Below are 25,035 nucleotides of genomic sequence, written 5' to 3' on the forward strand. Positions count from 1 at the left end.
GAAATGTGACAGCTCAATTCATCATCAATAAATCATACCTGTTATTATTTTATTGTGGATGGATTAAAAAATGTTTAAAAATACACAGGGCCAAGATGCAAGATGCTGCAAGTGAGGTTTGGGAGTCAGCAGCATTAGTACGGGGGAGTTCACAGATCCTTGGAAATTACCATAATCATGTTAGCACTCACTTTATTCATGGAATTATGAATCTTTATTAGCTGGATGAAAATTGCCATCAAAACGGTCATTATTTAATAATTAAGTGCATCAAATATTATGAGAGGAGGTCTGGGGACATTGTAAACCTGTAAATAGTGTCATGCAACACAAGGAAGTGCTGCTCCGTCTGACCAACAATCCCTGTGCAGGAAACTCTCACTGTACAGCCTCAATGGCTGCAACGTTTACCTTGTTTAATTTTAACATTTCTTGCCTGAACATTGTTTTCATTTATATAATCCATTTGTGACTTAGGCTGTAAATTAAATCACAAACAGAAGTGATTGGGGGTCTGTTTTCAGTACTTAACAGAACTTAAATTATAGCACAGAAAGAAACTTGATTGTTGCATTGCTGAATGACTATGCAACACCAGATCTGTTTGGTAAACTACATAATATAGATTTTCTTTGTTTGGTTTGTTGGAGCTGCAGCCCAGCCCTGCAGGGAGAGTTTCCTGCATGAGGAGGGAAAATGTGCCAACTGGATTGTGGCAAAAACTTTTTTTAATATGAATTACTATCTCTATAAACATCACTGAAGAATCTAAGGAGAAAGAATTGGAAAAAGGTTACTTAAAAAATAAATAAAATACCTAAAAGGATTTACACAGGATAGACTTTAGGGAAGAGAATTGAGATTAATATCCTACAAGCTGTCAAAGTAGTGTGGTTTAGATCAATCCTAAGAATTAAAAAAAAAAGTACCAGGAAGAATAGGCCTATTTTTTGGAAACTGCTGAAAAAAAAAAATCCATTAAATCTTTAAGGTGGAACTTTTTTTATATACCGAGTAAACTGCTTTTTACAGAGAGAGAGAAGGGGGAAGGGGAAAGAGATAAACAACATCATAATCAAATAGCATAAGGAGGGCAATAGAGACATGAAGACGTGTATAAGAGGAGAACAACAGTGGTGAGTAGCAATACAGCATGAAGGAAGGGTCCAGGGGCTGTACTCACCGTCTGGCGTGATGATCTTGACAGGCTCCTCCGTCTCCAGAGGGTCGCTGGCGCCCACTTCATTGCGGGCGAAAACTCGAATGAAGTACTCGTGCTCCTCCTGGGTGTGCACGGAGAATAGTGTGACACTCAAGAAATAAGTGATCGGAGAACACAAAACACTCACAAACAAACCATAAAAGCCATAAAGTCTGTTTAAATTATTTACTCTGATCATTAGCCCCTCCCTCGCCTCTCCACTCACCTGCAGCTCCTTAATGTGTAATCTTGTGAAGTTTGCTCCAACTTGCCCAACTTCAATCCACATGGTTCTCTTAATGTCGCGGATGGCAATGATGTAGCCGAGCAGTGGCGCGCCGCCGTCACTCTCTGGGGCTCCCCATTCAATCATTAGGCTGGTGGGGCCTGTCGGACGGGCTTCCAGGGGAGCCGTTGGGGGTGACGGGGGAGCTGTGTGGACAGGGTGGCATTAAAAACTAAGAAGGTGGCGAGGCTTTTGGTTTACTGCTGAACACCACACCACTTGTAAAAGCTGGGCTTATACTGGACTGTGTTTTAATGATCCATATTAGTTTTTAACCTGGTAGCAGCGACGGGCCAAATTTGTGCCATGATATAAACCCCCCAAAAAAGATGATACATAATCTGATCACAAATGCTTTGATATATATTATGAAATGGCTTGTGTGAGGGATGATTTTTTCTCATTTTTCTCGCTTAGAGGGACCATTAAGAAACATGATCCCCGCTGCTACCGGGTTAATTGCAAAAAAAACTACATCATATGGAGTGTAAATCCTGGTCCATTAGTACTGCACTAATTTCACATCAGAATGCTGCCTGGATAAGTTTCACAGCCTTTACTGTCCTACTACTTTGATGACACAGCCACATATGCATATGCTATTTGTTAGAGAGCAAAAGACTGGAGGTAACTTCAATTTGAACGTTAAGAAAATGGACAGGTTATGAGGTTCAATGTCATAGTGAAGATTAATGTATATGGCTGTGTCTAAGATGTAAAGCTACACCTTCCTGAATACATCATCCACCACCACCCAAGCTTCCTCCCCAGCAGCCTTGTACTGCACACTTACTGGCATGAGTCTTGAGCCGGACTTGCTCAGTCATGGCAGGCTCCAGGCTGCGGCCAACTGGGTTCTCGGCGAATACTCTGAATTCATACTCAGATTTCTCCCTTAGGTTCTCCACACAGTAGAGCGTGACAGAGGCATCAACGGAATCTACCTTCTCCCACCTCTTCTCAGTGGTCAGACGGCGCTCAATGACGTAGCCTGCCAGGCAACACACTATTACATTTTGCCCTTCCAAGAGTACCTTCCACCAACACATTCTAGACTTTGTATTATTCCCAAGACTATGGTACATACATTAGTTTATAGCTATATTTCATTTTTCTAATGATTCCAAAGACTTACTTTGAATCAGCATGGCAATACTCACCACTGAAGCTTCTTACTGTGAGGTGCTGCAAGTCCTTATGCATAATGAGCTAATGGATGTAAGGGTTATCTTTTATACAGGTCATGCACAATGTATGATATTTCACAGAGTAAGGAAATGGTTTGTTGGCACAGCTCCTTGGCGTGGGGTGTGAGGAAGCAGAATGGCTCACCTATTAGGTCAGCACCCCCGGTGGAAGTGGGCGGCGCCCAGGCCAGCGTCACGGTGCGGGTGGTGACATCGATCACCTGGAGGTTGTTGGGCTTGGATGGTGGAGCTAAATGTGGAACAAGATCGCAGTGATTAAAGGAGCAACACTCAGCACCAATGAGGTTCCTTCCCTAGACACATGAGTCATTAACAGTTGCTTTCATAAAGGTGACTTTGGAGCCATGATGGGTTCAGTTAGGACAGCCTTGATTTTAGTAGTATAAAGTTTTAGGGCAAGGTAAGCAACAATATATTACAAAAAGAAAAAAACTAAGTCTAAATTAGACCGTTTTGTAAGTATGTAGTCTGTTGTGAATCATATTAAAAACTGACCATTTTGTACACTTCCCGAAAAATAAGATTCATATGTTAAAAATACTTAAAAATGAATTTCTATGTGAGTTAAAGCATTCTGCAAGTCACTAAATAAATAACCACAAATAAAACATGAAAAATAGCCTCAAGCAAAAGCATATAAAACTGCCTCAAGCAAAAGCAGCGAAAAATAAAGAAGAGAAGTCCACTCCCGCCAAGGTGTTACATCATGCTCAGTGGTCACACCTGCCTCACACGTTAATGCTCAATCACAGCTCCAAGATGCGTCCTTCAGGCCAATTCTGATTCTCTTGGATCAGGAATCTCATGAGGGTGAAACTCATACATAAGACTTCCATATGAACAACAATTATACCACAGGAACAAGAGGGTATGTGCCCGCATGGAGCCACCGGAGACGGTGTGGTGTGCCCCAGGAGCGACCAGCCCGCAGGGTGTGTTGTGGGATGCCTGTTGTTAATAATGACAGTGTCACGGGTTAGCTTGTCATGAAGCAGCTGTTTTGTGTCCTGATGGGGCTCATGGGGTGCTCTAATCAGCAGATCTCTTTGGCAAACACATACGTCAGTGAATAACATGTTGGAGGGTGTCCTGGGCAGGGCAATCCCTATTATTTTCTGAGTCCACCATTGCTTAAATACTGCAACTGTCTGCTAGGTAAATGTGAGATGGTGAAAAGGGAGTGAAGATTAAAAGTATCTAAAACCATCTTCATGCTACTGAGTAAGATCAAGCTCAAATAGTGCCAGAAGTGTTGTAAAAATGACCGTTTAATTCTTTTAATTTGGGACTTTGGGACGCTTTGTGTTGTTTCTCATCCATTTCATACACTCAACGTTAGGCTCCGCATTACTTCTAGTGGTTAGTGCTGACTTAACTGGACCCAATTTGGGGATATTTTTCCAAGATCCAGCTTGATGTCAGGTCCAGCACAACTTGGCAAGTAGTTCTTGAGTGTGTGAACACCTTTTAAGAAACAGCCACAAACATTCACATTTTAGACTTTCAAAAAAGTAACTCCCCAACTTTAATATTTGGCAGGAGACGGGCATTATCCTGAACACTTCCAAACCAAGTAAAGTTGGTTTCATCCTGTCACCAGGATCAGCAATGCATCCTCTTTGGAGGATGGACAAGGTGTGTGTGTAATTCACCCACGGCCTGATCACGAGCTGGGCTTGCAATTGCCAGCAAGTACCCTTCCGACCCAAGCAAGCTCCTTAAAGTCAGTCTCTGGATACTGCCAGGACCTTCACACGCCACATACCCCATCCCCCTTGCTCAAGGGCGGACAGTAACCGCTCCTCTGTCAGTGGAAAAATCCGCCTGAGCAGGGCTTGAACCTCTGCCTGCCAGACCACGGAGCCTGGCAGTGCAGCACTCTACCACTGAGCTACCGGAGCAGTGTGTGTGTGTGTGTGTGTGTGTGTGTGTGTGTGTGTGTGTGTGTGTGTGTGTTTGTCACTTGGAATTCTCAGTTAATACAAAAATCAGATCCACTAAGGAATCATTTGTGGTAGCCAGAGGTGTTGTAATCCGTGAATGAGCACCCTCAGGCATGTCAAAATAAGGAGGAACCTGACGACTACAGTGATCACTGCCTTCATGCCCATATGAGAGCAATGCATAGCCCTTGTCCTGAACAGTGTAATGCATGTTAGCCTTCAACTGCCTAGTCTAGTTTTCTATTTGATGAACTAACTTTTAAAGTCATGTCTAGTGTTAGAGCAGGAGGCCTTGATGTCAACTAGAGGCTGGTGACAGTACGAGTGGGATTGGGAAGTGTAGGTCACCGTGAAGGGTTCGTGCCACCCTCTAGCGTGCCCCGAGATGCCCAGAGAAGTTAATGGCCCACACTCCAGGCCTGTTGCTGCCCTCCATCAGGAGAGCAGCAACAGTGCAGAGTCATGACACTAACCCCATGGAAATCACGCCCTCATGCTTGCCTCAGGTCATGCTGCCTTTCTACGGTGGTGGTGCTGCCACGGGTCAGCTAAGGTGTTTGGTGTGCGGTCATGACGTCAGGTATGTCTGGTGACGTGACGACTGTGTGGTGTGGTGCCACGCCCTGCCGACCAGTCTCAAATGTCAATGTTTAAGAAATCAAACTCAATGTACAACAGAGAAATGAGGGAAAGTGACTTATATGGATATTTCAATGGAATTTTGTACCATGTTCATGGACTGAAATGAGGCCTGGGATGTGGTGTGTATTGTATCGGCAGAGCGAGTGCATGGAGTGTTCCCGCTAGCTCCACGTGGGCAGTACCCCAACCACGTGCTCTACTCACTGATCTTCTTGCCTGCTGTGATAGGCTCATCTGGCTGAAGAGGTGGACTCTGGCCCACAGCATTGTATGCATACACACGGAAGAAGTATGCTGTTCCCTTCCTGAGTCCGCTAACGTCAATTTCAGTGACTGGGGCCGTTGTCTCTCCCACCTTGCTCCAGGCCTTTTTGGTGGATTCTCTCTTCTCAACAGAGTAGTGAGTGACCGGTGAGCCGCCGTCGTGATCGGGTTCATCCCAATGCAGCAGCAAGGACGACTCGGTGACGTCACTCACGTCAAATGGTCCGATGGGTGGACCAGGTTTGTCTGTCAAGATGGAAATTGGTTAGACAATAATGAAACAAGACAGGAAATATCTTTTTGCATATTCATGTATTTCTAAGACACAGTGCAAGAGGACTCATAAAATGCAATGAGGAAGAACAACTCTTACCAAATGGACTCTTGAGTTGCTCTGACGCTTCCAAAGCATCAGACACGCCTATCGGATTGACGGCAAACACTCGGAAGAAGTATTCATGGCCCTCAAGCAGGTTCTGCACCATGTATGACATCACGTCAGCGCCAACCTCAGCCACCTTCTGCCACTGCTTCTGAGTCTTCTCCTGCTTCTCAATGAAGTACGCTGTGATCTCCACCCCGCCATCGTTGGGGGACGGTTTCCAGTGGAGGTTGAGGGAGGTACTAGTGACGTCGCTGGTCTCCAAGGGGCCCTGGGGTGGTGCCGGGCGCTCTGAAGGGAGGGAGGCTCGTTAAACTCTGAACACAGTCACCCACACCCACCTGTCTGGGAGGATCAGCCAGGAAGGCACACTCTGCAGGACACTATTTATGCATTATTATGAAGGGTAAGAAATCTGATTTGACCTACTACATATTACTCTTAGTTTATCACTGCAATGATATTTTCCACTCTAGCTCATTCGTACCAAAAAAATCACTATTAGAAAAACTGATGGGACAGACTGACATACCCAAGTATCACTGTATGTTACCAGTCTGAATTTAGAAAGAAAAACTCACACCTGCATACATTGAAAAAGAAAGACCTGCTGAATAACTTAAATGATTGCAACTCACACAACAAAATTATGAAGTAAATATTTTGTGTTTGTGTAAATGTGCAGCAAAGGATCAGCATTTGTGTTGGCGTAGCTGATAACTCTTGTTTAGCCGTGTTTGTAGTAAAAGAAATGCAAGGCAACCAAAGAGTGTTAACTCCACCTCAGCGTCTCCGTGAGCCAAAGGTGAGTGGGTCAAGTGATGGCTGGAGCCTACAAAGCCCAACTTAAATCCAACTATGGGCCGCTTTCACAGTCGTTTTGCTTGTTTTGATCGTTACCAATGGCGACGATCACCGCTTTAGAATTTCCACTTAAAACTGGTCGATGGGGTAGTGGCGGCTGAGGGGTTAGCCTAGCCCCGCACCTTACCACACACTCTCAACACCTCTCGCTTCCTCTGCAGCCGCCACTACCCCAAAGGCCAGTTTCACGTGGAAAACTACAGCGTCGATCGGCACCATTGGTAACGATCAAAACAAACAAAACGACTGTGAAAGCGGCCCTAAGAGTTTCTATGAACCACAAGAGTTGTGTCACTGCTCTGTATGGTTTGTCGTGTTATCAAACTCAAGTAGCTTTGAACGCCATGCCATGACCCAGCATGATATTTCTTTTGTTGGAACAGCTTTGGTGAATGTTGTGTTTTTACCTCATTTTTTTGTGCCATGAAAACTTAACATTCAGAAAATAATAAACTGCTACACGAATGAACGATGAATCACGTTAAAAGTCTTTGAAATTTATGATACGTGAAAATTATAGAAGTGTATGATGGAAAACAGAAGATTCCGATGAAAAGAACATGTTTGGTCATGGGATAAGTTGAAATAAATGAACATCTGCTTTGTTGGAGAATTTTTATAAGCTGCAGAAGCATAATAGACTGGAAGGAGCAAAAAGAGTGTGACTGCTTGATTAGTGTTGATTAAAGAAGCACCAAAGGTTAGTGAAAGTGAAGTGTGTGGTTTGGAGCAACGGCAATGAAGCAACAAATGGAAACATAGAGCAGTGTATTACCCCCGTTGACCTCCTCGTCACTGACTTCAACCGACTCCTGCTCTTCTTCTGTGCGTGGTGGTGGAGACAAGTGTATTAGGGAGTGTTGGGGAGGGTGGTGCAGAGGGGAGCAGGTTATCACAAGGCCGGTGTGTGTCAGACATGTACAACAGACTTTTGGTTTAATGAGTTTATGGTTATGAAACCATTAGTTCTAGAGACAAACATGACAGTAATCATGGAACTATTAGTCTAAGGATACATGATACATTCTGATTAATATTTTCATCTGAAGCTGTAATGGGGTGACCATTGCTGTTTGTAATATAACAAAATATTAAGGGCCTAAATTGTTGTAGTTAAGTTGCTTGAGAGCATAATTAGAGACAAAATTGTGAGTTACCTTGAAAGACACTCATTAAATGGGGATTCACAACATGGCTTCCGTAACAAAAGATCCTGCCTATCAAACCTGTTGGTCTTTTATAACGACCTCTTCTCAGTTTATGACGTAACCAAATCATTGGACATAGTCTATCTTTATTTCCAGAAAGCGTTTGATAAAGTCCCACATTATAAATTACTTTACAAATTAAAGCAACTAGGTATTGACGGTCAAGTACACCAATGGGTCTCGAATTGGTTGAGCAACAGACAACAAAGAGTGGTGATTGACGGATTTAACTCAGAGTGGGCGCCGGTCACTAGTGGCGTCCCTCAGGGCTCAGTTTTTGGCCCAGTGCTCTTCATTATCTACATCAATGATGTGGATGTTGGACTCAATAATCGCATCAGTAAATTTGCAGCTCCCACCTCCAGTGGTCCAATGTAACATGACTGAATCCTTTAAGAACAAGCTCGACCATCACTTCCTTCAACATAATGTTAACTAGAGTGAAATGCAAAGTTTTGGAGCCATCTGATCAATGTAAAATCACTTATTTTTAAGGACAGATCACCTAGTCTGGACCTTGGGGTCAGTGTGGTCTGATTTTCTATAATTACTTGGCAGGACACTCACAATCAGTCACTAACACAGGCATGTGAGACCCGTTATGAACATGTACATGACCCATTTAGTATGTGAGTGTATAATAGAAAAATTATCTTGAGTACAGCTCAGCTTGGACATTAATTATGATATCAGTCACAGGGGAGGCAAGAACCTGTACAGGATACTTGTTCTCATGTGTCTGTGACTCACCGACAACTCTGAGGTTGAAGCTGAGCTGTGCCTTGCCAGCAGAGTTTTCAGCAGTGACGGTGTAGACGGCCGAGTCCTCCAGCGTCAGCTTGTGGATGGCAATGTCTGTGGAGCCTTCCGACTCCTCGGTGTGGATGACAATATGGGTGGAGGACTGAGGAAAGGAGAAACTACTGATGACAGAGCCAGAGGGATTATCAAGATTGTAAGAACAAATGACTTTACTAGTGTGTCAGTAAGACTGGACTGAAAGCTGTGAAAAAAATCATTTGTACATTAAGTAACAGTCCAAAAAGAATGCGCAATACATGTGGTATCTGCAGAGCCAGAGAGAAACCAAACTTTTCCCATTGTTCTCTGTTCAGCAGTAGCAGGTTATTGAAATTGGTCAAATTAATCAAGAATTTACAGTAAAAGGATGTAAGATGAGAGCAAGCAAAGAAAACAGAGAAGAGTCTAGAGTTTTTACCTTGATGATCTTTTCGTTGCAGCTCCACCTGATGGTGGGCAGCGGGTAGCCAATCACCTGGACGGGGACGTGCCACTTGTCACCCACCAACAAGCGCTGGACTTGATGCTTCTCGTCATACTCAAACCTTGGAGCCTCTGCACCGAAAAACAGGACAAGATTCATGTTAATTGAGCCCTTGTATTAACTTTCTCCAACTTATAGCCCATTGTATGAAGGCAAGCAAGAAGACAGCTCACCTTGAATAACTATGGTGGCCGAGCACTCCGCCATGCCAGCTTCATTACTAGCACGGCAGGTGTACATGCCGCCAGAGTTCTCGTTGGTCTCCTTGATGGTGAAGGTTGCTGTAAAGTTCTCATAGTGGGTAATGCCGGTGACAGACTTGCCGTCCTTCTGCCACTCAATCTTGGGCAGAGGATTGGCCGTGACCACGCAGCGCAGGACCACTTCTTGGTGGAGGCCGGTGACCACAGGCGTCAGCTGCTCCTTCACCACAGGAGGCTCAGCTGTCTTTGGTTCACTGACCTAAAGATAAGAAATTACAGCATATTAGAATATTTATGATGCTGCTACAGATAACATCAGTCTCCTACAGGAAAAGAAAACACTCACCAGCACCAATAAAAGCAATCTGCCACTTACCTTGACATACTTGGACGCATCAGAGGCGTCTGACTTGCCAACCTCATTGACGGCAGACACTCTGAAGCAGTACTCCTCGTTCTTGGTGAGTTTGGTCACAATAGTCGTAGTCTCTGTAATCTTTTCAGTCTTGTTGTACACCACCCACTTCTCCTTCTTCTTTGACCTGAAATTTCCATTACCGTGTCACTATTTGTAGTGAAAAACTTTTGCAGATAATTTTATCGTTCTGGTCAATCTCACAACCTTTGGCCAGCGGGGATGAATGAAAAGATTAAATGTTTCCATGCTGCTGCTGCTGCTGCTGCACATGTGATGTCTCAGTTTTGCTGTTTACCCTTTAAAAAGACTCACTTGTATTCCATGATGTAGTTGATGATGATCCTGCCGCCATCCTCCTTGGGCTCCGCCCAGTGCAGAGTGACGCTGTCGTTGGTCACCTTCATGGGCTCAGGTGTGCCAGGCTTGGATGGCTTGTCTGGAAACATGGAAGAAACAATTAGTTGTAGAGGACATTCACTGACAATTATATAAAACTCTTAATGCTAGAACATGGCTAATTTACAGCTCCATTACAGGAAGATGATGATATGGAGGAAAAAGGGATCACTGAATATGATTAATATTCTAAAGCCTGAGGGTTCAAGACCAGTATGTCATTAAGTTCACTGCATCTAAGGACAAGCTTCAATTTTTGGGGTCAAAATTCCCAGTCATCTAGGAAATAGATTTAATAGAATAGTAAGAATGGTAATAACAACATTCATACATTATAAAAGGCATAGATGGTATATTCTTTTACAGATTGTATATAATGCTGAAACTGACCCAGTATTTTCACAATAAAGTCAGCGGTGGCAGAACCACAGTCATTGCTGAGCTTGAGGCGGTACTCCCCACAATCAATGTCCTGCACCATCTTGACGGTGATGTACGCCTCCGTCTCGTTGATGGTGGCCAGCACCTGAGGGAAGGAGGACACAAGGAAAAGTTAACCCCGTGACTGCAGATTTCCTACAAGAAGACACCACCAAGCTACAGGAATGGAACAAAAAGTGGCTGCTACAATTCAATTTAAAAAATGTAAAGTCCTGCACCTTGGGAGGGGATATCCAGCATACCAATACCACATGGGAAACACTCCACTATCCACCAGAGGCAGAGAAAGACCTGGGACTATATGTTATCAGGCTACCCGTGAAGGCGAAACCCGTGCCAATCGCAGCGGACGGGTTAATATTGCACTTTTGCCATTATACATGATAATGAAAACATCTTATATTCACTTGCAGGCTGTCACCATTTAAAACATTATAATAAAGTGAATTCCATGACCTAATTATGTGTGGAATAAAGCTCCTGTAAATTTGGGGACAATTTTGAAAATCTGGAAAAGCTAATACATCACATAATACCAAATAATTTAGATATCAGGCAAACTTAAGTTAACTGAATTTACTAAAAGGTGGTAAAAGTTTGTAATATGATGCATGATTATGATTACTATATATCCTACACAATAATGAAAGAGAATCAACAATGCAGCAATGTTCAAGAGTTGTCTAAATTAGGAAATGATAATTTGACCTGCTTAAATGCCCTGTCAAAGAGCTTTAAATGAGAATCTGCAACAGAGATGAACACTGGAGAGCAACATGCAAAATGTGCCATGAAAAATTAATAAAAGAAATGACATACAATACTATCATAAGAGAAGACCTTACATTTACAACAAAGGTCAATACTCTGTGAAATTGATATAACCACCAACTGCAGATGAGACTCACAAGTTAGTTTAGTGCCAAGAGAGATGCCTCTTAATGTGCCACAACTCACCTTTGGACTGGTATCCTTGTCGATTGGCTGCCCCTTGTGGGTCCAGGTGGCGTTGGGGATGGGCGTGCCAGTGTAGGGAACCTTAAGGGTGACGTCATTACCCTTGGTCACCACCACCTCCACCTTCTGGTACTCTTTGTCAATTTTGGGTGCTGTCTCCATCACTGAAAGGCAGGACACCAAGGTCAGTCCTATACTTATGAGAACAACTGTGAGGAAGTGCAGCAATGAAGCTTTTAACCCCATGACTGTGGATTTCCTACAAGAAGACATCACCAAGCTACAGGAACGGAACAAAAAGTAGCTGCTACAACTCAGTGAAGAAAAATGTAAAGTCCTGCACCTTGGGAGGGGATATCCAGCATTCTAATGCCACATGGGAAACACTCCAGTATCCACCACAGAGGCAGAGAAAGACCTGGGCATATATGTTACCAGGCTACCAGTGAAGGCGAAATCCGTGCCAATCACAGCAGACGGGTTAAAAGATACAAAGTACATAATCCAGAGACAGTTTAAACATTTTAGTTAAACAACCACGCATTATAACTGAGAACCTCATGGCTTTTATACATACGGATAACATTAAGCTTGCAGGAAGTCTTGATGCTGGCGAGGACACAGGAGTATTCTGCAGCATCAGACTGAGTGCAGGACTTGACAATCAGGGTCCTCTTCTTTCCTTCCTTCTTGATGATATATTTGTCTGAAGGCTTCAGCTCCTCGGTGCCCCTGTGGACAGTCATTAGATTAATACAGCTTTAAGGCATCTAGGCAGGAACATTAATTATTCATATATAAATAGACAGATGCAGATAGATAGATAAATAGGTAAGAAATTGATTATATTTACATGATCTAATTTAAAGATTCCCAGCACCTATTACAACAGTTCTGACTTACTTGAACCATTTAACTTCACTGTCCTTGGTCAGCTCCACAATGAAGGTGACATCAGACTTGGAGTTAACGTCCATCTGGGCCGGCAACCGCTTGGAGAAGTCTCCCTCGGCTTGAAGCTCAACCTGTGGATGGAAGGGAACACTTAACTTGTAGTTCTTACAGAAATCAGTTAGAATTTCTTTAATACAATACTGTTGATATCTTGATTCCCCTGGATGAAAATTTACATTTTGTCAAATTTAATGACTTATTAATGTTTTATTGGACATATATGAACCCTAAATTTTTGTTAATTTAATTTTGATGAAAAAACATCCTCCCAAACATTTCCAAGTCCTTGGCCGCTGGGGACTCACCTTGAGGGTGGCGGAGCACTCACTCCTGCCCACCACGGCGCGGTAGGTGCCGCTGTCCTCCAGCTGGCAGTTGTACACCATGAGTCTCTGAACCTGTGAACACACATACATCATCACAAATGTGAAGGTCTCTCTTTAATGGGGGTATGATATATCTTAGTGATATGAAATAAGGTCTATTTTCTGGATAAAAAAAAAGGAGCTCACATACCTTGCCATCAATGGAGAGCTGGTAGTGGTCAGAGAATCTAATCTCTGTTTCATCCTTGAACCAGGTGATGACGGCGTCACCCTTGGTCAACTCAACCTGAAGACAAACACATCATCAGTCCACAACAAAACAAACAAACATTTTCATTTTAAAGATAATGCAATGACCTTACAAACTCAACACCTCACCACTGAGACAGCTTGTGTCCTAATGCTCCACATGCAGTAGAAACACATCATTAACGCTACAGACTTTGTGTTGAGTTGTGGGATCATGACACATTTAAGGCCAACTACTTCTCTTTTTCAGAAACAAGAGTCATGTTAATTATATGACTCTAACCCTACATGCAGGACAGAAGCAAGTGATAAGTGACTGCCGCAGAAAAAAAAAAAAAAAAGCTTTCAAAAATCAAAAATTTCAAATCATATATTATCATATATTATCGACTATTATGTATCATCTATTTTGGGGTTATTTATATATGGGGGTTTATATCATGGCACAAATTTGGCCAAACATGGTAAATTTGGCCTCGCACTAAACGGTAACCTCCACAAATACACGGTAAAGTCACAAATTGGTAAAGGCACAAATTTGGCGGTACATGCTAGTTAATAGGTAAAAGCACCGGTAATCGCATAACATGGGTGGTCTACATGGTTATTCCATCGCTGGCTGCATCAAAACCCACATTGTACACGGTAAAGCCATGGTATTGGTAAAGCGCTGGTTGGCTGGTCAAGCAAATTTGGCCTTAAATAGGCCACAATGAAGCCCAATCACGGTACATGCAAAAGCTCACAAATTTGGCCCATCTGGTATAATGTGGTAAATGGTAAAATTTGGCCCATCGCTGTGCGCAAAGCCAAAAATTTGGCCCATCCATGTCGCTACACGGTAAAAACACAAATTTGGCCTATCGCGGCTGTTATCGGTAAAAACCATTTGGGGCCCATCGCATACGGTAGTAAAGCCACAAATTTGGCCCATCGCTGCTACACGGTAAAGCCACAAATTTGGCCCGTCGCTGCTACCGGGTTAAGGAAAATCAGGTATCAAATCTAATTCATCACAGTCTTCCACATAATGAAACAGCCAAGGAGATTAGATTCCTGCACACAGTTCTCTTCAATACTTCTCAGTTTTGTGGCAACAGTGAGCTAAACAACAACCTGATAATAATAAACAATAACAAAACACGCTAAAAGCCGACCACAGTAGCCAAAGTACAAACTCTTAACGCTCTGTGACGAATAAAGAAAAGATCGGTTCCCTACCTCCATAGTGGCTCGGTTACCCTTGGAGACAACTTGGTCCTTCATCTTCCTGACAATCTCGGCGGGCAGCTCCCTCACAGTGAGCTCAGCGGTGCACTCATGTTCACCCAGCGCGCACGTGTACTCGCCCTCGTCAGACAGCGTGGCTTCCTTCAGCACCAGCTTGCGAATCTTCCCCTCGGAGACCAGAGTGAAGCGCTTGTGCTGTTCAGTAATCTCCTCACCATCCTGCAGGAGAGAGGAAAAATGAGACCAGTGAGGAGTAAAATAAACACCTGGTTATCAAACAATATACTATGGACGTCACCCAAGGCTTGGTATTCTTATCAGATCCGGGACCCACCTTATGCCAAGTAATTTTCGCCTTCTCGCTGGTGACTTCCACTTCCAGGATGGCTTCTTCCCTCTCCTGCACCTCCACATCCTGTACTCTCTCCACGAAGTCATCCAGTCCTGCAACATCAATCACAGGTAAGTCAGCAAAGTTTCCATACACCAGCTCCAATGTGTCTCTACGCCTCGCCTCACCTCACCTCACGTCACAACTCTTCCCTCTAAACTAGCTAATCGGTCTCGCCTGAATATTTATCGGACAAGACTAAATAGCTTTACTTGAAATGCAAAATTATTCCATAGTCTAAGAAATAAAATGAAAAAAAAGCAATTATAGAAGATTCAAAATACTAATCAAGACCAGCTGTTACCTCTTTTATCCACAGGTCCCATATGTAGGCGGCGAAGCAAATAAATGTGATGAAAATAACAATGAATAATTCCCTTGACTGTGGATTTCCTACAAGAAGACATCACCAAGCAACGGGAATGGAACAAAAAGTGACTGCTACAATTCGATGAAGGAAAATGTAAAGTCCTGCACCTTGGGAGGGGAAATCCAGCATACCAATACCACATGGGAAACACTCCACTATCCACCACAGAGGCACAGAAACACCTGGGAATATATGTTACCAGGCTACCAGTGAAGGCGAAATCCGTGCCAATTGCAGCGGACAGGTTAATTCTCTGAAGCACAAACTACATGGGAGGGCAAAGCCTACCTCTGACAGTAAGGTTGCAGAAGGTTGACTGGTCATCGAAGGTGCACTTGTACTTGGCGGTGTCGCTGAGAGTGGCAGAGTGGATGATGAGGCGGTGTGTGAGGCCTTCTTGCTCGATCTCGTAGGTCTCACTCTTCTTGATTTCAGTCACGCCCTTGTACCACTTGCACTGAGGAAAAAATAATAAATAAATAAATGAAGAAAAGTTCCATAACATGAATGCCATAATTAATCAATCACCTTTTTTTTGGTAGCTTATTAGTTGGTTGTTTGAGAGTAACTATTTGGTACCCATATTTCATGCCTCTTTTTAAGTCATTTTGTTCTTCAGAAATACCGTTGGACAGGCATACTCTGCTCCATTTACACAGGCTACTTTCTCTATAACATTAACCCTTAGACGGCAGTGGAACTCTATATAGACGGTCCAAAATTCAGTCAATCGGTTTTGTACGGCAGAAATATAACAACACTTCCAGATTGCGTTAGAATCTATGTACGTATATATAGACGATAGCTAAAACATCTCTTATGCGACATAACTATATTTATGCTATGGTCCTAAGCTTGGTGGTCATCTAATGTTCCTTCGATGCATTATACGACCTCAACTGACCTGTCTATTTTCGTCCACTCCCATACTGATCTGCCTCCTGACATATGTTTTACGTGCAGTTAACCTTCAATGTTATATTCCCCTGTGATCCATTAATTTCATGTTGGTTTCACATAATTATGTTCACTGCATGACCCCTGTTCTAATATTTACACTTTTCCCATTCCTATCATCACGATATTAATCCTCCACATGACATCCAATCTTCTAACTCTTGAAATTGTACTTCCATTGACCTTTTACCTGTTTCTTTAAAAACATTTCTTCAGGTGTGTCTTGAAAACTTTCGTCCTGGTTCAAAGAGTTTAGAGTTCAGTTTTAGATGTAGAACTCCGCCTCACACTCACTCAGCATGCACACCATGTCTTTATATCTTACCGGCTTCTCCTTGGAGGTGCGGCACTCCAGCACAACCTCGGAGCCCTCGTCCACAACACAGGATTCCAGGCCACGCTTGAAGGTGCTGCAAGTGACACGGGAGAATGAGAGGCAGGAGGTGGAGGTGTGAGGTACAATGCATAATAAAACTAAAACCTTTCACTGGAACTTCTAATTCCTTACAGATCCTGACATAAAAACAATAAAAAATCTGGATACAGATGTAGTACTTTTTAAAAACTTGCAAAACATTACTTATCCACATCATGGGAGTGGTAAAAATGAAAGCATTACCATTACTTAATGTTAAGTATCTATGGTAAGAATCATAAGAGACACATTATGTCTCAAAGCCACAACATAATGTCAGTACTTCATTGTTAAAGGGTGTTTATAATAACCTGCGATTTTTTTAAAATGAGAATCTGAATCAGTGTATAAGTATCCCCATCATGTTGGCATCCACCTTATTCCTACCCAGGGTGGAATATCACAATGGCCTCAATAGAAGAATATCACATGAATCCAAACTCACTTAAGTCACTGAATCACACACACACGTACAGCTTTAAGAATGAGTTGTCATTTTCTATTTTCCCCTCAAATCAGGGAAAAGATGAGCTCCAGCATTGATACTTACACAAACTCTGCCCCCACTGTAATGTTAGCGGTGTGGGAAGCTTTGCCAACTTTGTTAGTGGCCGTGCACACATATTTGCCAGAATCTTCCTTGGGCTGCACGTTGCGTATTTCAAGCACAGCCAACTCATCCTGGAAGGTCATGACCACATTCTTCCCCTCCTTGAGTTTCTTGCCATTCCTGCAGCAGCGACACGGCAGAGGCCACGTTAGCACAAGCAGGGGGTTATGAACTTGCCTCACTTTGGGGACGTTACATATTCAGAGTGATTTGTGACATTTTATTTTGTGAGAGGGTTAAGGAGTTAGGCAAACACAGTTTAAGGCAGTCAAAACAAAGCAAAATTTTTAATCAGATATAACTGCAAGCAAGGAGGCATAATGACAAAGGCAGATGATTTGCATTGCATGTGAGAAACAAATTTTTTTGAATGAATTAAGAGTGCAAGGAGGTTACTGAAGCTCTCAACCACTTAAACATGGAATTAGAGCACTGGTAAAACACAAGGAAAGGGGACCATGACCTAGAGCCCTGTCCGGGGATCCTCAGAGTCAGAGGGAGAAGAGTGGCCCGGAGGGCTGGCCACAAACTCACCTGCTCCACGTGACATCAGGCGCTGGGATGCCGTGGATCTTGGCCACCAGACGGATGGTTCCCTCGGACTCAACAGTCTGGTCTGGGAACCTGTCCTCAAATTCTGGTACTTCTGGAGCCTGTGAGAGGAAGACAGACATTGAGACCATAGACACCAAGGCATTATTGCAATTTTTTCCAATTCTGATACTTGGCATTTATTGCAAATGGAAAACACAATAGAAAACACAACCAGGAACAGAAAACATAGCCTAAAATGTCTAAGGCTTTTTCATGCTATATTATCATCAAAACATTTGTTCTATAAACTTATTTCATAAACATTGCAAGCCCTCATACGTTTTCTTGATGACATAACTGACTTGGCTCATTACTAGACAGCAAATGTAACTAATTCTAAAGGGAAAATATTACAGTAAAATTGCTATCATGTCCAAAATTCAGGGTCTTGTGTTAAATAAAGAGTTTCAAACAGATTACATTTAAGCCATGCCACCTTCACCATTTCTTTTCCCCTTCCCTTGAGCTGTAGAGAATAGCAAAAATTTCCTACAAACAAATAAACGGTGAGGACTTACAGTAACCCTCAGTGTGATGTGATTCTTGGCTTCTCCTTCACGGTTCTTGACGGTGATCTCGTACAGGCCCTCGTCCTCCTTCTTGGCTCCCTTGATGATGATGATGGAACGGTAGGCGTGAACGTCCTTCTGTCTCACGATGCGTATTCTTGGAGACTCACGAACCACCTGTGGAGAAAAGGAAATGAAACGGTATAGAACTTTCATGTGCAATGCATACACAGCCTACGTTAAATGAAGCGCAGATGTGTAAATCCTTTTTCTTTCAAACTCTGATAAGCTATATATACCTGTCCATCTTTCCTCCATACAATCTCAGGCTCAGGAATGGCAACCAATCGCACGTCCAGTTCTAGCTGTGTGCCCTCCTCCACTGTCTTCACGGTGGGCTTGTTGGCGAAGGTTGGCGGGATGCCCTCCATGATGTCGCACACCGATGATTCCCTGCTCAGGCTGCGGCGCGAGGCCACCATGGAGTCTGAGCCGTGGTCACTGATTGGTCCCTCCACCACCAGTTCGGCTGAGGAGGTTGTCCACCCAGCCTGGTTCTTGGCGACACAGGTGAACAAGCCAGCGTCCTCGGGGAAGACTTCCTTCACCACTAGGGTCGCCGTGTTGTCGTCGGAGTAGAACACCTGAGGACATGAAAGGTTAGCTCCTGAAATTCATGGATATTAAAAAAATAATAATAAAAGCTTGACGGATGCACAAACTTTTTCCTCTTAATGTGGTTGTAATGCAAACCAATACAAAGTGGTCTTATAATTATCAATAAATTTTTTGTCATTTCTACACCAATTTTCTAAACCTCTTTAATACCGACAAATTTTGGGACACTGTCAGTCTTTGCATAATATTTTGAAGGTGATGCAATAGCCATAATTATGTCTAATGCTCCCCTTTCAACTGCTATGTGTTCTCCCCTCTTCTGTCATTGTCATTATAATCATTACCACCAACACTAACACCATAATCCTCATCATCAAGTGGCCCAGTTTTTCATGATCACTTTCTTTCTAACCTTTTAACCACTGAGACAACACCGGTAGTCTGCTTTTTAATTATTTTTGCCATAAAGTCACGAACATTACCTGGAACTCCTCCGAGGGCTTGATGATGGCAGTCTGCCTGAACCAGGTGACAACGGGGCGTGGCGTGCCCTTGATCTTGCAGACAAACTGTGCCTCCTGTCCATCCACCACAGCGAGGGGCTCCAGCTTGGTCACCATCTTAGGTGTCTCAGACTTCTGTCCCTTCTTGAGCTCTGCAAAATAACATAAGATTTTTTAGTATCTTTCTAACATTCTAGTCTTTCATTCCATCATCACTCCATCCATATAAATGTTGAATAGCCGTGGGAGCTACACACACCTCACTAAAAACCAATCATGAGACTCAATGACTTGCCAAGTATCATGTTATCATTAAAAAAATCTCCTCTGCTTTCATATACATGCTTGCAAAATACTGCCCATGCACACTCCCAATTAACTTCATTATTTGCCCTCCACGTCCATGATCACAGCAGCCCCCGGCCTGTATGGGTTGTGATGAGGCAGAAATGTCTTGCAAAGAATTATTCCTACCGTACACAATACTTCAGTCACCTGAGAGGGTACACTAAAGCCAAAATGAGTTGCTGGTAAGTGACAGTTTACTAAGAGGACTGCTGGCCACTGCAGCCATCTTACTTCACAAGGGTTCAGGCAATCACAGAAAGGAAGTACTCACTGTCAAAGATAGGAAGCTTGTTGGCCTTCTCCTCAATCTTCTGCTCAACATAGTGGGTGTATGTGGTCTCCTCTGCCAGCAGCCTGGCCGGCACGTAGCCTTCCTCCAGGGTGAGGTGCTTCTTGACAAACCACCAGTCACTGTTGGTCATTTCTGCCACACACAAACAGAAGAGTTAGTTTTTGGAGACACAAATGACTAGGCTTGTGTAGGTAGACAAACCTGAATGTTGCATAGAAACATAACAAACACCTATGTACCTAAATATATCTGCCTCATGAACAACTGAGGGTAGTAAAGAGTTATTACAAATACATTCCAGCAGAGAATATTAATGACAATGTTTAGAAATAAAAAAATAAAACGTTTGTGACCACGCTCGTTATACTCTTCCTGTTGAATCTGAGGTTACCTAAGTACACCTTCTCGCCCTCCACCAGGTGCATGCATGGCGCTGTGTTGTAAAAAAATAAAAAAATAAAATAAACATTTCAAGAGTGGGCCAAAGTTCTCGCCCCTTAACTGACCTTTGACGTACACCTTCTCGCCCTCCACCAGGTGCATGCATGGCGCTGTGTTGTAAATAAATAAATAAATAAATAAACATTTCAAGAGTGGGCCAAAGTTCTCGCCCCTTTGACCTTTGACGTACACCTCGCCCTCCACCAGGTGCATGCATGGCGCTGTGTTGTAAAAATAAATAAATAAATAAACATTTCACGAGTGGGCCAAAGTTCTCGCCCCTTGACTGACCTTTGACGTACACCTTCTCGCCCTCCACCAGGTGCATGCATGGCGTTGTGATGTAAAAAAAAAAAAATACAGTTCGAGAGTGGGCCAAAGTTCTCGGCCCTTGACTGACCTTTGACGTACACCTTCTCGCCCTCCACCAGGTGCATGCATGGCGTTGTGATGTAAAAAAAAAAAATAATAATAAATAAAATAAAATAAACATTTCAAGAGTGGGCCAAAGTTCTCGGCCCTTGACTGACCTTTGACGTACACCTTCTCGCCCTCCACCAGGTGCATGGCGTTCTCCTGGGTGTTGTCGGCGACGTAGGTGGCTGTGGCCCTCAGCTGGTCTCCGGGCTTCACGTTGATGGGTGGTGGGATTTCAAGAACTGCAAAAGGACGTATATATCATACAAGTGATATATCATAAGCTCTACCACAGCAAAGGACAGAAGAAATCTTGCTGGCTGGTCTCCCTGGTATGGAGGACAACAGTACAATGCTTCGACACCTTGTGGGAACTTGACCTTACACCACCTTATGGAGGAAGTCAATAGGTTGTTTCACCTATCATGGTGGACAATATTTTCTTTTTATGAACATTTTATCTTTTGAAAGCTATAACTGTTTCCTTCATCTGTTAAGACAAACAATGCTGAGCTAGTGTGCATCCAAAGTTTGGGGTCCATAGTGAGGATTATAAGGAATGGATGGATATATTTCATTACAAATTGTTGCAATAATAAATAATTAGCCATCATGCTATGGCTCTGTATTAAATTTGAGCTGGAGTCACAGGCTTAGGCCTCTTCAGAGCATCATCTGTATCAGTGACATTTGCCACAAAACTAGAACTGTCACCACAGACCAGCATTTCTCATTTCCTGGCACGTATCTGTTTTTCCCGTGCATTCCTGAGTGTGACAATTTGTTTTGCGATAGGCATCCAACCAAAGTGTGAAAGAGCTGATGGTGATCTACTAGGGGCCAGTTCGACAGTCCAGCACAGCCATTGAAAGCGCCCAAACCAAACTATATTCTCCAGAATGATCCGTTATTTCTACTCAATACCAGATACTAGAGAGATTTCCCGTGTGGTTTCCTAAAATTTCATCCTTTTTATATCAACGCCAAACACTAGACAAGGAATTTCCGTGGTATTTCGTGTTTGGTTCGTGAGATTACAAACTTGCTGTAGTGGACTATAAAATTAACTGGTCCGTTCAGTGCAAACCAAACAACTTGAGAACTCGCGTACACCCTGGCAGACCCTTGAGCAGCCCCCTCCCTCGGCAAGTTCCCAGCCTGCTGAAAAATGGACCGAGAAACTGATTACATGGTAGCTTCCGTTAACCCCGCACACGTTGCCATGGCTACAGTAAAGGCGCCAGTTAACATAATTATTGTCAGAGGGATGGAATGGATCTCGCCGACTGCTGAATTTAGTACTCTAATGCGCTGCTGTGCTATGCCTGGGAAGTATACAAGCCATGATGATATAGTTCAAGTGATACAGTTGCATGAAAATAATGAAACAACCCGAGAAATAAGTCTTGGAACGGTGTTAGTGAAAAGACAGTGAGTGTGCTGAGCAATGGCGTGACGCAGGACACCGATGACTTCTACGTTTACGGTAAGGCCACCCAGTTTCCTACGTTATATGTGCGTTTCGTTATTATATTTAACGCGAACGAGTTATACACAACAACCCAGCAATACAACTAAAAGAACGGAACTCATAGCTGCTGGAAAATGTGTCGGTTCGTACCATATAGAGTGATGGCGTAAGGATGAACCTCTGTAAAGGGAAGACACGCGCTAAGCCTCTTGTAACAGACCACGGAAGAGGAGGCGTGATTTTGCCAGCAATTATAAAGACTGGGACATGTGGAGTGGAGGAATGTCCTTTCAACTTTGGGATGACGAGTCCACCTTCTCCATTAGCGATAGCAGAGAAACGAAAGTGTGGCTTCCCACCAACACGTCGGCTGTGACGCGCGTAAAGCACCCACCCTCCGTACCTCATGGTTTGGGGTGCATTTGCCTACGGTGGCGTGGCTGACCCTGTCATCCTACCACAAAAGGTTAGATAGTGGACAGCAAGGTCTACCTGAACATCCTCAGCGATCATCTGGCAGACTTTTGCAGCTACGGCGCCGAGATCCTTCAACAAGACGGTAGGTACGTGCACCATTTTTTTCTGGATGTAGGTCTACTAGTCCCCTATGTCCAGATCTTGGTAGTTTCTAATCTCGTGGGTGTGGTCAGGGAGGGGGGCTCTATAGTTATATTTGAAGTCGAGGTACTCCAGGCGGTGTCTAGTCTTTCCTCATATTGTAGTAAACTAGTAGAGTCAATAACTTGGGAAGGAAGACTGTTCCACACATGAATCTGAATCCTAACGCTGTTGAAATGCCTTCAAACTTCTTTTTTTGCTCTCATACTGCATTCTGTCATACTGCAAAAAATCGTGAAAGACTGGCTCCGTTTGTGTAAAGTGGACTTTATTCCAGACTGACCAGTGCTAAGCCCAGATATATCTCCAAATGAGAACCTTTGGGCAATAATAAGGCAAGACTTCGAGATGTGAACATGTCCAGCTTGAGGCAGCTATTTGGAAGGTGTGCTCAGAAATTCCACCTTCTACCGCTGCAAACTTGGCTGACTCAGTCCCTGACAGACTTACGATGGTGTTCAAGATGAAAGGATATCCCATTAACAAATAGATCAGTCACCGGTGAGTACAGGCTTTAATTTATCTGTTGTTATATATTTGTGTAGCCTTCTTGATCTGTGCGCAACATGCAGTTCTAAAGTCGTTTGGCCGGATAGAATAACCACTTATATCTTATCCGTTCTGCACCAGCACCACTTTTTCCCTGAGCCTTGATCCTTAATGTTTAACATCATAATTATGACCAAATTCATGAAACAAAAAGAAGTTTTAGCAGCATTTTTTTTTCTTTTATAAGCATCCTGTCAAGCATGCTTTCAACAAATATGGTAGGTCACCATGAGATAAAAAAAATTTCAGAGACAGAATGACTGAAGAAGAAACAGTTATTACAATAGATTACTTTGGTTAACTGATAGCAGACAGTAGTAAGACGATGAGAAAATTATGTTAGTGTTTAGGTCATCCCATGTTTAAAAAAATGGGACAAATACCTAACCATCAAATAGATTTCAAATATGCATTCCTTGTGCTTACAGACTAAAACAGAGTAGCGAGTCTTCATAGTTGAAGGACAGAGTATATATGCCTTGTGCAATCAATGTTCAAATGCTTAATGTAACAAATTTTGCACAAATCCTGCTCCTGAAGTGCTCACACATTACTGTCATTATTTGTGTCCCAGTGACACCAGCACTCAGGCCAGTCAGTCATTGACAGGAGTGTTCATGGAACAGCAGACATGAAGGGACATGTCTGTAGCAATCTTACTCAATTCATGGCTAACAGTTTTGATGTTTGTGATATCATATAAGTCAGCAATTCTCATATTATTTTACAAAAAAATTTAAATATTGCATACGTACACTAAATGTTCCTTTCATTACCTTTTTTGTTGAGAATTCTGGCTTCATAATATAAATTATTGAAGACCGATGAATTTTGGTTTAAGAATTACAATGCCATTAACCAATCAAACATTTTTAGAACCATTAAGAATATGAACAACTGTTTTAAAATCAAAATGTGCCAAGGTAAAGGCTCTGCCCTATCCGGTTACGTCAGGTAAGTGGCGTTAGCGTGTGAGTGGTGGGCAACACAGTGTTAGGATGTAGGCTACCCTTGTTGTGTTTACCTTCCGTTGGTGACTGTGCTGGGACCTTTATGTGCATTTGGACGTCCTCTGCAAAAGTGTGAGGCAAGTGTGAATTCCTGCGCCTTGTGAAGTGTGTGGCCAGAATGTTATGGAGAAACCTAAACTTATGACACATGAAATTTGCTTATATCCATTTGGTGTTCTATGTTTCTTTAAACAACACTCAAATTAGCCACCTGTGAGAAGTAAGTTATTAAGCTATGCATTCCCTGAAAAATAGTAAAATAATTAATAAGAGCCTTATTGCTACAGACAATAAATTCAAACCACAAAATAATAATAATAATAATAATAATAATAATAATAATAATAATAATAATAATAATAATAATAATAATAACAACAATAATAACAACTGAAAATACACACAGAATGAGTGCAACATAATGTCAGGAGTAGAAGCATAGCACATTTATAATATAGCTTGGAT

General features: G+C 42.8%; 1 protein-coding gene across 50 annotated transcripts in view; it reads right to left on the reverse strand.

Annotated features, from left to right (window-relative positions):
* The window catches only part of LOC126988202 (titin-like), a 208,925-nt gene that overhangs the window by 2,328 nt on the left and 181,562 nt on the right, over positions 1-25,035 (reverse strand). For all 50 annotated transcript variants that reach the window (XM_050846098.1, XM_050846118.1, XM_050846140.1 and 47 more), the window contains 30 exons: positions 24,585-24,632; positions 21,036-21,164; positions 20,044-20,196; positions 19,404-19,576; positions 18,603-18,947; positions 18,313-18,480; positions 17,735-17,853; positions 17,141-17,320; positions 16,501-16,585; positions 15,507-15,675; positions 14,792-14,901; positions 14,449-14,676; positions 13,169-13,264; positions 12,958-13,050; positions 12,602-12,723; positions 12,276-12,430; positions 11,699-11,862; positions 10,691-10,826; positions 10,217-10,340; positions 9,863-10,028; positions 9,457-9,745; positions 9,218-9,354; positions 8,749-8,902; positions 7,566-7,613; positions 5,918-6,217; positions 5,485-5,790; positions 2,820-2,924; positions 2,281-2,478; positions 1,428-1,633; positions 1,184-1,283 (listed from right to left, as the gene is read on the reverse strand). In XM_050846098.1, the coding sequence (XP_050702055.1) occupies positions 1,184-1,283; positions 1,428-1,633; positions 2,281-2,478; positions 2,820-2,924; positions 5,485-5,790; positions 5,918-6,217; positions 7,566-7,613; positions 8,749-8,902; positions 9,218-9,354; positions 9,457-9,745; positions 9,863-10,028; positions 10,217-10,340; positions 10,691-10,826; positions 11,699-11,862; positions 12,276-12,430; positions 12,602-12,723; positions 12,958-13,050; positions 13,169-13,264; positions 14,449-14,676; positions 14,792-14,901; positions 15,507-15,675; positions 16,501-16,585; positions 17,141-17,320; positions 17,735-17,853; positions 18,313-18,480; positions 18,603-18,947; positions 19,404-19,576; positions 20,044-20,196; positions 21,036-21,164; positions 24,585-24,632 (4,806 nt within the window). The remainder of the gene's footprint in view (positions 1-1,183; positions 1,284-1,427; positions 1,634-2,280; positions 2,479-2,819; positions 2,925-5,484; positions 5,791-5,917; positions 6,218-7,565; positions 7,614-8,748; positions 8,903-9,217; positions 9,355-9,456; positions 9,746-9,862; positions 10,029-10,216; positions 10,341-10,690; positions 10,827-11,698; positions 11,863-12,275; positions 12,431-12,601; positions 12,724-12,957; positions 13,051-13,168; positions 13,265-14,448; positions 14,677-14,791; positions 14,902-15,506; positions 15,676-16,500; positions 16,586-17,140; positions 17,321-17,734; positions 17,854-18,312; positions 18,481-18,602; positions 18,948-19,403; positions 19,577-20,043; positions 20,197-21,035; positions 21,165-24,584; positions 24,633-25,035) is intronic.

The sequence above is a fragment of the Eriocheir sinensis genome, chromosome 68, assembly GCF_024679095.1.
Source record: "Eriocheir sinensis breed Jianghai 21 chromosome 68, ASM2467909v1, whole genome shotgun sequence".
In the NCBI taxonomy this organism is placed as follows: domain Eukaryota; kingdom Metazoa; phylum Arthropoda; class Malacostraca; order Decapoda; family Varunidae; genus Eriocheir; species Eriocheir sinensis.